Source organism: Colletotrichum jinshuiense, chromosome 4, assembly GCF_051148585.1.
Source record: "Colletotrichum jinshuiense chromosome 4, complete sequence".
NCBI classification, from domain to species: domain Eukaryota; kingdom Fungi; phylum Ascomycota; class Sordariomycetes; order Glomerellales; family Glomerellaceae; genus Colletotrichum; species Colletotrichum jinshuiense.
The window spans coordinates 4,360,736-4,375,166 of record NC_139311.1 but is presented as its reverse complement, the minus strand read 5'-3'; the positions used below and the strand labels follow the sequence as shown (position 1 = coordinate 4,375,166).

The following is a 14,431-nucleotide window of genomic DNA, read 5'->3' as shown; positions in this document are numbered from 1 at the left end:
GCAATGGCGGCGTATTCATCACTAACTAGTGTATTTGCCAGCCAACTCAACCGTGGTGGTCCTGAGTCGCGGCTGATTAAGGTTATCATGGCTCCAATGCTTCTGTCAGACGAACCTTGTCGTTGGTTGTGGTGGTCCTTCAGCGGAAAGTAGCCGTGCATGTCTAAATCATGCCTACAGTCAGGCACTCGGCCGGAGGGCGGTCAGTATGGCCAGGAGCAGGCGATACGACGTCATGAGGGTCATCCGAACATGGGAGAGAGAGCCGTTGAGGCCCTTGAGGGAGCATCAGACGATCTTTCGCACCCACAATAGTGAAACGCGCGATGAGCACCTCACTGGAGCCCCGGGCCTGCAGTCGTGGGGCCTGCCTGCTGGGGGGGCCGTTGATGAGCGTCGTCGACATGGATGTGCCGGGCAGACAATTTGCCATACTTTGGATTGACGAAACGATTATTTCTGTGTTCGGTGAATGATAAGGGTTCCTTGCCAACTGAACGGTCCACGCCGGGTGCTTGCGAGATTTGCATGAATCGACGTAACCCATTCAACCGCGGGCCAGAAACCAATAGGGCACAACAAGACAGCAACACCATTGTTCGTTGGAGTGGCTGGCGTCTAGACTTGCCATTGGCATGGTTACATACACCATGGCCTCCAGACCGACGAGTTGGCTGTTTGAAGGAAGAGACACCGGCGGGAAGCCACTGGGCGTCGGCGCTAGGCCGGTTCGAGCGGCATCAAGAAGTGCCGGGGCGGTCTAAAAGCGACGACTTGGAGATTAAGATTGGCTTTAGAGCTTGAAAACCCACGGTCTGTGGCCCGTGGTTCTGACGTGTTGGCGACGTTGATCTCGCAACGCTGGAGGATGCCGCGGAGGATTTTCGCTGAAGCCCATTGACAGATAGGCAGGGGGAGGACGCTTGTGATCAGGGGGCTCCGGTTTTTTCAAGACCAATCCCTGGCCCCTTCGTGCTCCGTCTTCGTCTGCTCTGGTGTTCCCGACTCCCGCGGCTCTGTGTGTCCTCGTGGCCGTGTCGGGGTATGGATGGTATCGTCTCCTGGCCGCAGGACCACCAAAGAGCAGTGAGAAAACTGGGTATGTTTTGCCGTGAGGTCCATTGATGCTCGGAAACAAGTGGCCCTCCCATTACTGACGGCACTGACGGGAAATTAAGCCGTAATGGACGGTTCGTGAAAGGGAAAATGATTGACGGCTGAAGACTGAAAAGGGGAAGCTGCGAAAATCATTTGCAGTTTCTGTGTCTGCGGGAAGAAGATACGTACCACGCCTCCGTCCACCCACTTTTGTTGTTTTTGGAAACACGAGTCCACCACTTCCGTTGTTCCTGCAGTAGTTCGACAACCCGAATGTTGTGCCACCGGTTTATGCCCGACTTGTGCAAGTGCCCCTGCTTCATTCACTTAGGGTCAACAAAGGAACAAGGGGCACAAGGCTTGCCAAGGGATCGGCCCCCCCATGTCTCGCTTTCTCTCTCTCTTTCTTTACCTCCCCTCTCTCACTCTCACACACACTTACGCCCTCTCTCTCTCTCCTCTTTTGGCGGAGAACCCTGTACTTGGTTCCCTCGTTCCCTCGGGCCCTCTGTGCTGCATGAGCATCCTCTTGGTGAATTGTTCCTTCACCTCCACGTTTCGGTGTATTCCCGCAGCCCACCGTTTGATCCCTTTCAGCTGGCCTGCCTCGTAGCCTCAGCTCTGCTGCCCTCTCATTATTGCTACCCTCCCAGCTCCAAATCTGTCCAAGGCGACGGAAGCATCGGGTTGTCTCTCCCTAGGAAGAAAGAAAACGGCCCCCATCAGTCTCATCCATTGCAACGTGCCCGAATCTTATTGCTCCAGCATTCCAGAGGCAAACCTTCAATCAACCTCGTCCGATCTAAAGAGCATTGGCTCGTCCGTGCTGCCCTGGACGTCGTCTCTCGGAGGATGGCAACCTTACCCTACGAGACAAGGCGACGCGACGCAAGGCAAATGGACTGAGCGAAATAACGACATCCTGGATCAGCGAGACCGCTCAATCGTCAAAGTACCGAGTACAGCAGCAGGGCTTCGGCTTGCGCAACCTCACACCTGGGCCGACTTGTACCACGTACAAAATCACACCGAGCCGGTCCGTTGCCCAATCAGATAACTCTTCCCTGCTGTCGTCAAATGTGCCACTTTTTGACTCGCCTTCAAACCCTCGCTCAGCGGTCCCTGATTGATTGACTCGTGCTAAACAACCTTGCCTCTTCTCTTCCACCCTGGCAGAAACACGAAAAGCGTTCGTCAAGCGACAAGAAACCCCGAGATTGGCGAGGCCGTTCACTAGTTGCCAGCCGCCCATCGCGAGTGCACAAAACGTCCATGGTCGGAACTGTCCCGCTGGATAGCAGTCAATAGATGCCCGCCATCCGCCACCTGCTGCTGGTGCCAGTGTCGGAGACCATTATCAAACCCCCCTGCGAGGTGTATGGGTGTATGCTCTGTCCCCTTTCCGCTGGTGCAATTGGCAGTCTTACAATCAAAGGAGCGAGATTGTCGTGCCCGACTCATTGCTTACTCGGACGGGGAGATTGGAGAAGAGGCGCCAAAAAAAGACCAAATGAAGCCAAACGCTGCCGGCGCACAAATCAACGTCTGCCATTAAGCAATGGTGCCCTATTCGACTGTGTTCTGGCCCCAAATAAGCGCTCTCATGTCATGTCTCCTCACCACACTCAGGCTACACGCGGACTAGAGGCGCAGCCTAGCAAATAAGGTGGCAACGCCGTTTTCCCTTTTGTTCTCACTAATGCTGCTCTATGCAGATGGGATCTAACCCCGGCCTAGGGTCGCAGCGAAGGGCCGGGGGGACGACATGGGTGGGCGGCCGGCCTGGTTGCTGCGGGCCAACTCACCCAGGTGCCCTTTTGGTGCCGTCCAACCTCCACCGAACCCCTGGATTAGCGTTCATGGGGCTTGATGTTAGCAGGCGTCGTGTAATTTCCCACCTTGTGCTCGCTCCACGTCCATGCTGCCCTCACTACTGCTGCCAGGCTAGGCGCTGGCAGACGGTGCCGAGCGACAGGAGCGGAGAAGACGGGATGGGGATCTGACTCTCACTCCCACTCGGCCACTGCGAGAGAGAGGGGCCGGTCGACTGTAGCACTCTCGTACTCGTCCAACATGGCTATTAATATGCTGCCATCCTCCCCGTCCGCTGCCAGATCTTTCCTTCCCTCTCCAGCCAAACAAGCCTCATCACTCTCAAGCATCAGCTTTTGACTCAAACTTTGACTTCGGTCGTCCATTCTTTACCAAGCTTCCAGCTTAAACACTCGCTCTCTTAATCCTTAAACCAAAACTTCGTTTTCACGAACCCCTCCCAAAACCCACCCCTTCAACCATCTTCAAAATGCGTTACACTGCTGCCGCCCTTGCCGTCGCCGGTGCCGTCATGGCCCATGGCGAGGAGCCCGCCTCCACCGTCTTCTCCACGAAGTTCTTCACCATCACCTCGTGCGCCCCCGAGGTCACCAACTGCCCTGCCCGCAGCACCGTGGTCTCGTCCAGCGTCGTCCCCCTGACCACCTCCACCATCTACACCACCAAGATCTCAACCGTTACCTCGTGCGCCCCCGAGGTCACCAACTGCCCTGCCGGCAGCACCGTCGTCGTGACCAAGACTGAGGCCATCTCCACCACCGTCTGCCCCGTCACCGAGACTGAGGTCAAGCCCACTGCCACGGCCCCCGTCGTCGTCGTCCCTCCCCCCACTGGCCACAACGGCACCGTCCCCGCCGTCCCTACCAAGAGCGAGGCCGTTCCCCCCGTCAAGCCCACCACTGAGGCTGGCGAGAAGCCCGTCCCCGTGACCACCGGCGGTGTTGCTCCCTCCGTCTCCAAGCCCGCCACCCTCGCCACCAGCGCCGCTTCCGTCTGCCCTGGTGTCTCCGTCAAGACCATCTCTACCAGCATCACCACCGTCATCCCCACCGTCATCTACGAGACCGTCCAGGTCCCTTGCCCTACCCCCAGCAAGCCCTCTGCTACCATCCCCGGTGTCCCTACCGGCGGTAACGGCACGTAAGTACTTCCTCGCGATATCTCGAGCCTCGTGAAGCATTGTCACTAACTCCCGCCTCAGTGCTGTCGCTCCCACCAAGACCCCCGTCACCGCTGGTGCCGCTGGCCTGACTGGCTCTGCCATGCTCGCCGCCTTCGCCGGTGTTGCCGCCTTCGTCTTCGCGTAAATCCTTTCTCCTGGACAATTCTTCTAAGGAAAGCCAACCAAGGCTACGGCAGTTTACGATGACAATTTAACGGATCTTTGCTGGGGAGTCGAGAGGAAATGTTTAAAGAGCCTTCTCTTTGTACATGTATCATCTTAACGGAATGGCAAATACCATTTGTAACCTAATCTTCTAATTGTATTTGGGGACGTCCGGGGAAGGGGTCATTTGCGATCGAGAATATCGAGCGCGAGAGATTCTCCCAACTGGACGGCCTGGCTTTAACGACGAAGAGTTTGGAGAAAAACCGATCCCAGTGACATGTGCAATGTGACCTCCGCTGCCCTGTTTCCCTCAGAAGTCAAATTCGTGGCTTGGGGAGAGATGTCCCTCAAGTGAGGTGACATTCGCCTTACAGCGATCCTTCCCCCCCGGACGTCAAATTGACGGGAAATGGGCGGACTTTCCGTCGCGCTGATCATCACACCCCCCGGACGAGTCGAAAGCCGAATCATTCAACCGACGAAATAAGCACCAACGGGTTCGAACGGGCCACCACCAGTTCGGACGAAGCAGAGGCACAAGGAGATCGCCCTGTCAAATTGACCAGCCCCACTAGCGCCTTGGCGGACTTCCTCGCGCTGGACAACTGAGGGACTTTCGGGAGATTGCGCTTTGGACGAACAATGGCGCCTGATTGGTCCGTCGGCAGAGGGCCAATTTGTGCGAAACGCTCGTCTCCGCCCAACGGGACGAACGGCGTCCCCGACCCTGCATAACTCGCCTTCCTTTGGACGGAGAGATTTAGTGTTTATGCAACCGGGCCACCGACCCAGCACAGGATACGGGCATGCCCCACGAGGATTAGTCCTTCACCGAGGAAACGAACGACACGAGGAACGGTCATCCAAGGAAGGCAGACCCGTAAGAGGAAGGCGACGGAGAGAGAGAGATTGCAAGGCTTCCCGGGTCATGGGGAGATGGGGGGGCGCAGTCACCCCATCTCATTTCGGAGGAATTTGCTGCTATGCAAGTCTCCTTCGCATCTTCCATGCATCCGGGTTTGGCGGTTGGCGTTTGGGAGGCGGAAGGCGGGGGACAGAAGGACGAGCGACCGCTCGGTTGGTTCCGAAATGATACGACTCATGGATCGAGATGAAATCTGCGGAGAAGTTGGTGTGGACGGGACGCCGCCTCTCTGCGATCGACCATGTATGTGCGCGCATGATTTGCGGTCCACTGTTTGGCGACGACGACGCGAGGCTGGCTACGTCACGAATGCTCACCGACGGCGAGGTGCCGGGGCTTTGGGCACCAGCCATGCTTTGGTGCGGCCAATTCTGTCTTCTTCCTGATATTGGGATCGACGGATGCGCCGGCTGGTGTGCATCGCGGGTAGAGTTTGCGTGACCGGCGACTTTGGTCTGTTGACCCAGGAGCCTCTCGTCAAAGCTGCGTGGGGCCGGACGTCCAACAGGAAGTTTCCTGCTCTGGTTCCTAGTGTAGGGACAGTATCCCCCGCCTTGTTGATTCCGATTGTGATGCTCAACCACAACCATCGCAGCCGCCTGCCTATTCTTAAACATCGCTCGTCTGGAGATATTGACCTTGGTACAGAAACCTCGAGCTAGTCCCTATCACCGGCCGGTCGGTCCTCCACCTCGTCGCCCCATGCAGAATATGCTGAGGAGTCCCTCCGTCTTCCCGATGTCGCGGGTCAGCCTGACGCTTCCCCATCAACGTTTCAGACCGGACAGGAACGAGCGGGAAGACGCGTCTTCTGTTGAGCCTCCGCCGGTCGGAGATATTGCCAAACTGCTACTGGCCAAGAGGGTCGAGGCGCGAATAACCCTACGCCAAGCAGATGGGCCTTTCCTGCAGCTGCTCTTGACGTCGCCGACCTGCTCATCCGGAACTCTTGAGGTCGTGTTTCGCTGGCGGCGCCTGACATGCTCTTAGGCCAGCGACACCACGGCTGTCCGCTGTGGTGCAGAAGTCGTGGCGTCTGATGGGCCAGCAGCCACCCGGCGGTGTACTGGATCTCTGCATTCGCATCCCGGTCCACGCTCGCAGGAGGGCTATAGATACACGGGCACCCTACTTGGACATGGCGAGTCGAACCAGTTGGCCGAGGTTGTGATCCCAACAAAGATCCAATACATTGCTGGTAGCCTGCGAACCAAGTTTCGGAACCAACGTTGCCCGCGCAGGCGTAGCCACGCACTTGGAGCGAGACACGGTCTAGTACCCGTGTCCACGAAGCAAATCGCAAAAGGTGGAGGTGGGGGCACTTTGGCGAGACCTGTCGATGCATCTACTCCCAAGCCAGTGCAAGATTTCTGTGCAATGAGAGGGTTGAAAGGTCGACATGGGTTGTTGCTGGAGCAAAGCAGACGAGTCAAGTGGCTCTCAAGTTTGATGGAAGAAGACGCAATGCTTGGCAAGTGTCGGGTATTTCCGAGCAAACGACTCAGTCAACAGACCGGGGGGGTGCTGTAGTCAGCCGCAGTCATTTACATGACACTCGGGCTTTCAGAAAACCGTTGCGGCAATATAAACCAGCTCGTAAATACTGCCCGCGGCGCAAGGCACATGTTTGGGGAATGGCAAATGCAACGTGAGTCTATCTTTAGTTTCGTCCCGTATTGCTCAGGCGGAAGAAGTTAGGTTGCGGGGTGTTTTGGGGTCTCACAGCCCTACCAAACGGAATGCCATCTATTCCAAACGCATCCACCATCGAAGATACCTTGTTCCTCCCGCTGTTGTTTGTAAGCTTGAATGCACGGCCGTGAGAGCGAACTCGTATTGACTGTAGCGTCAAGAGGACGGCTGTCAGCCCAGTCGGCCATTCGGACCGGAATAGCACAAGGTGACGATCCGTTACGTGCATCGCACGGGGGTGGGTCTTTGCCGTTGCGGTAGCGCTCCATACTCCACATTGGTCCGGGGCCGCGACCGCGACGGGCCGGTCTGCCCCGCATTTGAGGTATCCGCCCTCGGGGGATCACGGTCCCTGCGTCGTCGTCGGCCAGTCAAGGAAACGGGGCCTTTGAAGCCTCCGCCGATCGGAGCCAACGCCGTTTGCAAGCACCGCCAAGTTCGGCAGTGGGAGCCAGAATCAAAGCAGGCCGAATCTCAAAGCTAGGCCTTCGGCGCTCATAACTCGGAGCTCACCCGTCATAGCGCCACAGCCTGATGCAACACCGACGCCGACGCCGACGCCGACTACCTACGAGAAACCGCACCGTCACCACCAGCTGAACACCCACCGTCTAACCATGGTATGCAATGTAGACAGCCACAGACAGAATCTATGACACGTCGATCGCCACGTGTCCCAAGCCTCTGGAATTAGCCCCCCCCATTGCAATGACCACAGCCCTACGGCGCAAGTACAGCCGCCCCGGCTACCGCTGTCATCATCACAATCAGGCCCAACGGCACTGTGTCCAGTCTCCTCCAACATTCCCCCGACCCGTGCCAACACGGCGTCATCAACAGCTGCCATCCCGTCTGTCGACCAATCCCACGGCCCGTCCATCCGACTGGGAACGGCGTTAGCGCGCCCCGCCCTCGCACTCGCATCGCACAGACCACAGCTTCCTTCTGCGGCCCCTCCCATTAATAGCGTATTTTCGTCCTTTCTTCTTGGGGCCATTGGCGGTGCAGCAAACATGCCGGCCCCACTCCCGCACTCGCTAAGCGGCCAAGACAGCCGCCAGCCGATCCCTTTCCCTCGACCGCCCTATCGGAGAGTTGCGAGGCATTGGCCCAAGAGAATAGTGACTGCCCGGGCAAACAGATTCGACGGGGTGGTCAGCCGCCTTTCTGCCGCCCGCCTGGCCTAACTAGAGAGGCCCCTCGGAGCCAAGCCTCCCCTGATATCTCCAGGCGGCAGGCAGCCACCCCGCGGGCACGGGAGTCAAAGAATCAATATTTCCTCCCCCCCGTTGGCTATGCGCGTGCGAAGGGGGCGGGTGTAGGAAGAGGCTGTGCCCTCTCCGCGACGCCCGTCCGCTTGCGCTACTTCTGGCATGGTTACGCGTTCGCCCGTCCCCGTCCTCTTCTTCAACAGCCTCTCGTGATATCATTTCCCTTCAAGAGAATGCGAGCCTTGTTTGGCATGTTGGTCCACCCCCCCGGTGGTGACGGATCGTCGAAATGTTGGCCCGGCAGACCGCTCGGGTGGGTGCCAACCGCCAAGCGGGGAGGGATCTGGAACTAACTATCGTTGATGTGCCGCTCCCCCCATCGATGCGCCTCCTCCCTGTGAAGCCGTACATATATGACTGACCACCCCCCTTCCCTTGCACGATTTTGATTGCGATGTTTGCTTGTTGGTTCCAACAGCCAAGGTCCGCGCACGCACGGCATCCAGTTCTTTAAGACATTCCGTCTCCCCCCAGGCACGCAGGCTTTTCCCTCCCGAGCTTCCCCGTCTTCACTTCTCTCCATCGCGCCCTCATCCTACTCTCTCTCTCTCTATCTCTCTGCTGGAGAAAGAAAGGCCGACCAGCGCCCGCCCCGGAAGCAACGCACGCCCAACATGACCGGCCCTCCGCCCCCTCTCCCGCCCTACGTCGTCATCTTCGGCCCCAAGGCGAACTGCACCCTCGAACTCTGCCCGCTCGAGTACAGCCTGTACAAGTACCGCCCGAACCTCGCCGTCAACATCCTCTTCCTCGCCCTCTTCGCCCTCGCCGGCGCCGTCCACATCGTCCTGGGCGTCCGCTGGCGCACCTGGTGGTTCATGGCCTTCATGCTCGCCGGCTGCCTCAGCGAGATCATCGGCTACGTCGGCCGCATCGTCATGTACAACAACCCCTTCGAGTTCGTCGCCTTCATGCTCCAAATCATCTTCATCACCAGCGGGCCCGTCTACTACACCGCCGCCATCTACGTTACTATTTCCAGAGCGTAAGTTTCCCATGTTTCGTTTGCACGGGGTGTTTTTGTTTGCCCCTCCTTGTTGTGTGTCATGCCGGGTTGCTTCCCCCCCCCCCCCCCCCCCCCCCCCCCATTATTTCTCATTTTTCGCCCTGATCTTGGCAGCTGCCACAGTCCCTTGCCTCTGTTAAAACACGTCGTCATCTTGGGGGGAAAGAAAAAAAAAGATGCGACATGGGGCAGGGGGGAAGGATGGGCTCTTGGGGGAGAAAAAGAAAAGAAAACATGCGCCACAGCCGGCACCTGCAAGACACAATGGGCTAACTCGCGTGGCCGCCTCCCCCCCGAAACAGCATCGAATCCTTTGCGCCGGAGCTCTCCCGCATCCCCACAAAGGTCATCTACTGGCTCTTCATCTCCTTCGACGTCTTCTGCCTCGCCCTGCAGGCCGCCGGCGGCGCCCTGAGCACCACCTCCCTGGGCAGCTCCGACACGGGCGTCAACCTGGCCATGGCCGGTCTGGTGATTCAGGTCGTCGTCCTCGTCGCCTTCTGCGCCCTGTTCGCCGACTACATGATCCGCTACACGCGCTCCAGCGCCTCCCGCGACCTGACGCGCCGCGAGAAGGTCTTCTTCGGCTTCTTGGCGCTGGCCGTCGTGCTCATCCTGGCGCGGTGCTCCTACCGCGTCGACGAGCTCAGCGAGGGGTACTCGAACTCGGAAAAGATCACCGACGAGGGTCTATTTATCGGATTGGAGGGAGTGTAAGTCACGATGCATTTGATCATCAGACCCTTCCCCCGGCAGAAAGGAGGCCTCGTGAAGCTGACGCGTTACTATCAGGCTCGTCATCTGCGCCGTCTTTGCGCTATGCGTAGGGCACCCCGGCCTGGTCTTTGGCGGGAATAAGGACAGGTCGATGAATGGTGCGAGAAAGGAGTCTGGCGTCGAGAGTGGCGTCGAGAGCATCATTGTGGAGAAGAAGTGATTTAGGGGGTTTTGGTGTATCAGACTGCCTTTTGCGTTCTTGTTTTTGGGAGAGGCAGAGGGAGGGGGATCCCGGTCTCGGTGTTGGGCAGCGAATGCCTTCTCAACTCTGGCCCCTGTAAGCGTTTGGTTCATCTAGAAGCGTCATTATGTTGGTTAACCCCCCCTCCCAAACAGGTAGGGGCTGGTTTGTTTCCTTGGCATTAGAAGCGGTAGTGATTTTCATGAGTCGAAATAGACGTGGAGACAGATGCAATAAGACAAAGCCCGAATGCGTCGCAGTCAATATCCCCTGGTGGCACGTTTTATTTGATGCAAAGGAGGAGGAGGAGCAGGAGGGTCCTTTTTTGGGGATGTGGTAGTACCGTGACATAAGTCGATCTTATCATGAGATTGAGGGTAGCACCGGTGCAAGCCACAGATCGGGATGCCGCCAATCATACAAAGCAAACCCTTCACGACAAGCCCGAAGCAAACGCAAGCGAGAGCAAGCAAAAAGCAAGCAAGACGAACAAGCAAAGCAGAGTCCACAACCCCCACCACCCCAAGCAGCCCCAAGCAGCCCGGCAGGCAACGCCCGCCTGCCTTGGCCGGGTTCCCAGTTCCCAGCCCTCTCATGCTACCAACTACGTTACCTCCCGAAACGATCCAACCTCTACCGACCGTGGAACTCGGGTTGCTTGAGCGGCTCCACCCCTTACAATAACGCTTCACGGAGCCCCGGTTGTCTTGCTTTAGCAAGCCTTTGTGGTTTGCCTACGAGGCCTCCATGTACCGCTCGTTTCCCATCTTCATTCCCATCGTCTTGGACCAGTCAAGTACACCTGAGAGTGTGCTCTAGGGGAGGACGTGAGAGCGGGGTCGATCAGGCGCGGGTGGCGAGTGCGAGGGAAAAGGGGGGGGGAAATATGCGAAAAAGAAACCCCCTCGGGGAAGAAGAGACAGGCTTTCTTCGTGGGCAGTCTTTACGCAGCTTGGACGGAATGTGAGGGGCCATGGGACTGAAAAAAGAAAAGAAAAAATCGTGGCCCTCCCCCTTTTGATATGGGAGGAGACATAGCCAAGCGGCATCATATTCCTGCGACGTGTTGCGTTGTAAAAGTCGAATATCGATGATCCGAAACGGGGTATCCTGCAGCCTGACCCCGATGCCGCGGCGCCGTCTCCGAGTGTTGGGGGAAGAAGCCCCGCTCGGCTCGTCCCCCTTTCCCCTCCCCCGCCGCATCTCCCCGTCCCGTGCCAGCTTCCAATGCCTGCCGGGCCCATTCATGCTCCTACTCCTCACCCCGAAGCTGTCACGTATTTGCAATGGCATAACAGGGTGCAGACACATCGGACAACAAAAGTACTGTCCAAAGGACGGAATCAATTAGAACCTTTTTGCCCGCCGGCTTCCAGCTCCCAAGCTCCTTGTAACGCCGCCCTCATGCTGTAGCGTGGAAAAGATCTACTGCTCTGGCTGGATACATCTGATGAGATGTTGTGCCAACAATTACTCAAATAAAACCACCCCTTTCCGTAGATATAGGTTGGACGGATCTGGCAGAATAGCCGCCAATCCCGCCTAGATCATGATATAAACCCAACCGATGATGCCGTGTGCTCAACCCGCATGCTGTGACAGCACACTGACAGATGCGGCGCCGCAGGGGTCAGACGACGACGGGAAACCGCCCGTCGATGCAATGCAAAGATCCCCACCAAAAACCGTGACTCCTTAACTCCTTCCCAATACGACGCGTTATGAGGAGGAAGACACTGAAGACGACGCCCTTGCAAGACTGAGAAGACTGCTGACTGCCCCGCCACAGACCGCGCTCGTCGAATCCCCGCCATCGTCACATGTAGTCTCGACCGCCTCCAGACGCGGCAGCACCGCCTTCTCGGGGTCCGACTGTTCCTGTGTTTCTTCCGTCGTGTCGGTTCCAGGCTCCTGTTGCTCACGCTCTGCAGTATCCTCGGCGTCCTTCTCAGGAGGGCCATCGCGGCTCGATGGCGGCTGCACCGTGACTCTCGGCAACACCTTTCTCCGACTCTCGTGGCCGGGCAGCGGCATCCTCTGCAGCTTATCAAGAGGCACGTCCTCCTGCCCCGTTTGGAGCTTGTAGTTGGCCAGTCCCAGCTTCAGTCGTAAGATTCGCGCCTTCTATACGTCGAATGGCATGGTCAGCAATCATGTCACACCAGCTCGTATCAACCGCCAGTCATATCCGGCACGGGTAGCGTCGTACCTGTCGCGCCTCCTCACGCGTCAATAACCTTCTCGGCCTCGGCGGCGGCAGTGTCCTGGCCTGCTCCAGGTCGGGCTCAGTGAGAATTGTCGTGTTCTGCGAGGTGTCCATGGCGGAGTTGTCAAACACGGACGACGTGTCGGGCGACGCGGACCGATTTCGCGACGTTTGCGGCGGCAACTGCTGGTGTTGTTGGTCGTGATTTTGCACCTCGGGCTGTTGTACTGGTTGTTCGGTTTCCTGTTCCTGCTGCGGTTCGCTCTGGCCCTGCCCAACACATACACGCATTAGCTTCCTATCTCGACGATGTACGCCATGTGGCTTTCGGGTCTCTCCCACCTCCTTCGCGTCGGGTTCCGTGTCCATCTCCGTCTGTGAGGACGCGGGAGTCGGTGCAGGTACTGGTGCAGGTGCACTTAAAGCGGCAACGGCGGCGGCGGCGGCGGCAGCGGCAGCGGCCGGGGTAGGCGGAGGTGCGGCAACAGGCTCCTGGCATTGCTTCTTCTTCGCGACGGCATTCTCGTCGGAAAAGACGGCGGCGAGGGGCCTTTTCAGACCCAATGGCGACCTGATTGGGCTCTTGAGCGGAGAGCCGGGCATCTTGGTCTTGTTGTGCATCTTGGTGGGCGACATCGCGTTCACGTTCGCGTCCAAGGGCGCGAGGGCGCGTCTCTTGGTTGGCGATGAGGGGTCCATGGTGTTGGAACTGGGGCGTGTGTCTTTTTTTTCCCTTTCTTTCTTGCGTCCCAAAACGATGGCGAAGGAGGAGAAGATGGGGAGAAGGGGCAAGGTCCTTCGGATTGAAAGTTTGGAGAGAGAAAGAGGGGAGGGGAGTGCGGAGGGGGGAGGGAGAGAAGAGGGATGGAGGGTTGAGATGCGAGAGAGAGAAAGGATGTAGCTAGGTGCGCGAGAGAGCTATTCCCACTCAATTGCCAATTACAAGCTTGAGCGACTTTCGTAGTGCGTTTTGTGGCTGGACTGGTGCCGAGCGAATGATGGGCGACCTGCCGCGTGCAGCTGTAGCAACAAGACAACAGCCAGAAACCCACCGGCCACTTGTTGCTCTCCAAACAAACAAATAAGAGGAGCGGGAGCCCTTTTTTGATGTTCCAGGCCGTGTCTCTGAAACTGGAGGGAGAGGGCAGCAAATGTCCAAATCCCCGGCCGAACAGGATTCTGGGAAAGGGAAGCAATGAGGAAACGACCAAAACGTGCGTGTTGTTGTCAGGAATTCAGGAGTGCAGGGCCCAAGAGAGAAAACGCGTAGTCGAAATATGTAGCGTCTCGGTGCCTTTTGCCTTGCGGGAAGCAGGCCGCTTCTCAAACGGCCGCGGGTAGGTAATCATCAGTGCTGAAGGTGGCAGTGTACCGCAGTGCCCTCAGGGCAGGAACATCGCTGTACAAGTGAACCCTCGGGGTACTTCATCCCACTGCTGCCACCACACACACCACACACCACCGCCAACGTCAAAAAGTCGCGGCCTGGGTCCTCCCCCCTGTCTGGTGGCTGGAAGTTGGTCGCGTACCCCTGCTGTGGCGAGCCGCCGTGCAGGCGACGCTACAGTGCATTACAGCGCTGCTTGAGGGGGGCCCAGGCGCAAAAATGTTCCAGAACGCGGCTTACATAGCCCCCTGCAAGTCCCCAGAGGCGCGTCTGTCGTTGCATGGGTTTGGTGGCCACCGCTGATCGGAACCGGCCTAGCGTTGAAGAAAGTAAAATGCAGGTACGGGGGTCAGGGTCCACGCTGCTGGGATCGACGTGACAGCTCCAATCCCTTCTTCCCTTGTATCTAGTGGTGTAAATTGCCCGCTGTCAGCACGCGTCTCGTTGGCACGAGCTGTGTTTGCCCCGGCTGCTTCAACCTCGAACCCCGACGACGGCCAGAACCAGTCTGACTCTGATGACCGACGCTCGTGTGCTTGTCGCATTTCAACCGTGTCACGAAATATGCCAAGGGACCGTCTCCGTTTATGAACTTGGGTATCATTCCTCTCGCCCTTGCAAGAGTCGCGCCGACGCTCCCGTCGACGCCAACAAAACTACGAAGACTTCTGCCCGCCATCCATACATACAGCGCATATCTCCCCTTCTCTCTCTCTCTCTCTCTC

At 57.9% G+C, this 14,431-nt stretch overlaps 3 protein-coding genes across 3 annotated transcripts; 2 read left to right on the top strand and 1 right to left on the bottom strand.

The window, feature by feature from the left end:
• Window positions 1-3,400: 3,400 nt before the first annotated feature.
• EsH8_IV_001090 (uncharacterized protein) lies at window positions 3,401-4,238 on the top strand (the record flags this gene model as incomplete). The annotated part of the gene is made up of 2 exons (XM_083265980.1): window positions 3,401-4,071; window positions 4,133-4,238. 2 exons carry the CDS (start codon window positions 3,401-3,403, stop codon window positions 4,236-4,238), a joined length of 777 nt encoding a protein of 258 aa, XP_083124875.1.
• Window positions 4,239-8,763: 4,525 nt separating this feature from the next.
• Window positions 8,764-10,092, top strand: EsH8_IV_001089 (RTA1 like protein-domain-containing protein; the record flags this gene model as incomplete). The annotated part of the gene is made up of 3 exons (XM_083265979.1): window positions 8,764-9,134; window positions 9,458-9,868; window positions 9,948-10,092. The coding sequence occupies 3 exons, from the start codon at window positions 8,764-8,766 to the stop codon at window positions 10,090-10,092; spliced, it is 927 nt and encodes a 308-aa protein (XP_083124874.1).
• Window positions 10,093-11,832: 1,740 nt separating this feature from the next.
• EsH8_IV_001088 (Whi5 domain-containing protein) lies at window positions 11,833-13,018 on the bottom strand (the record flags this gene model as incomplete). Its single annotated transcript, XM_083265978.1, has 3 exons — window positions 11,833-12,237; window positions 12,323-12,589; window positions 12,662-13,018. 3 exons carry the CDS (start codon window positions 13,016-13,018, stop codon window positions 11,833-11,835), a joined length of 1,029 nt encoding a protein of 342 aa, XP_083124873.1.
• Window positions 13,019-14,431: the final 1,413 nt, after the last annotated feature.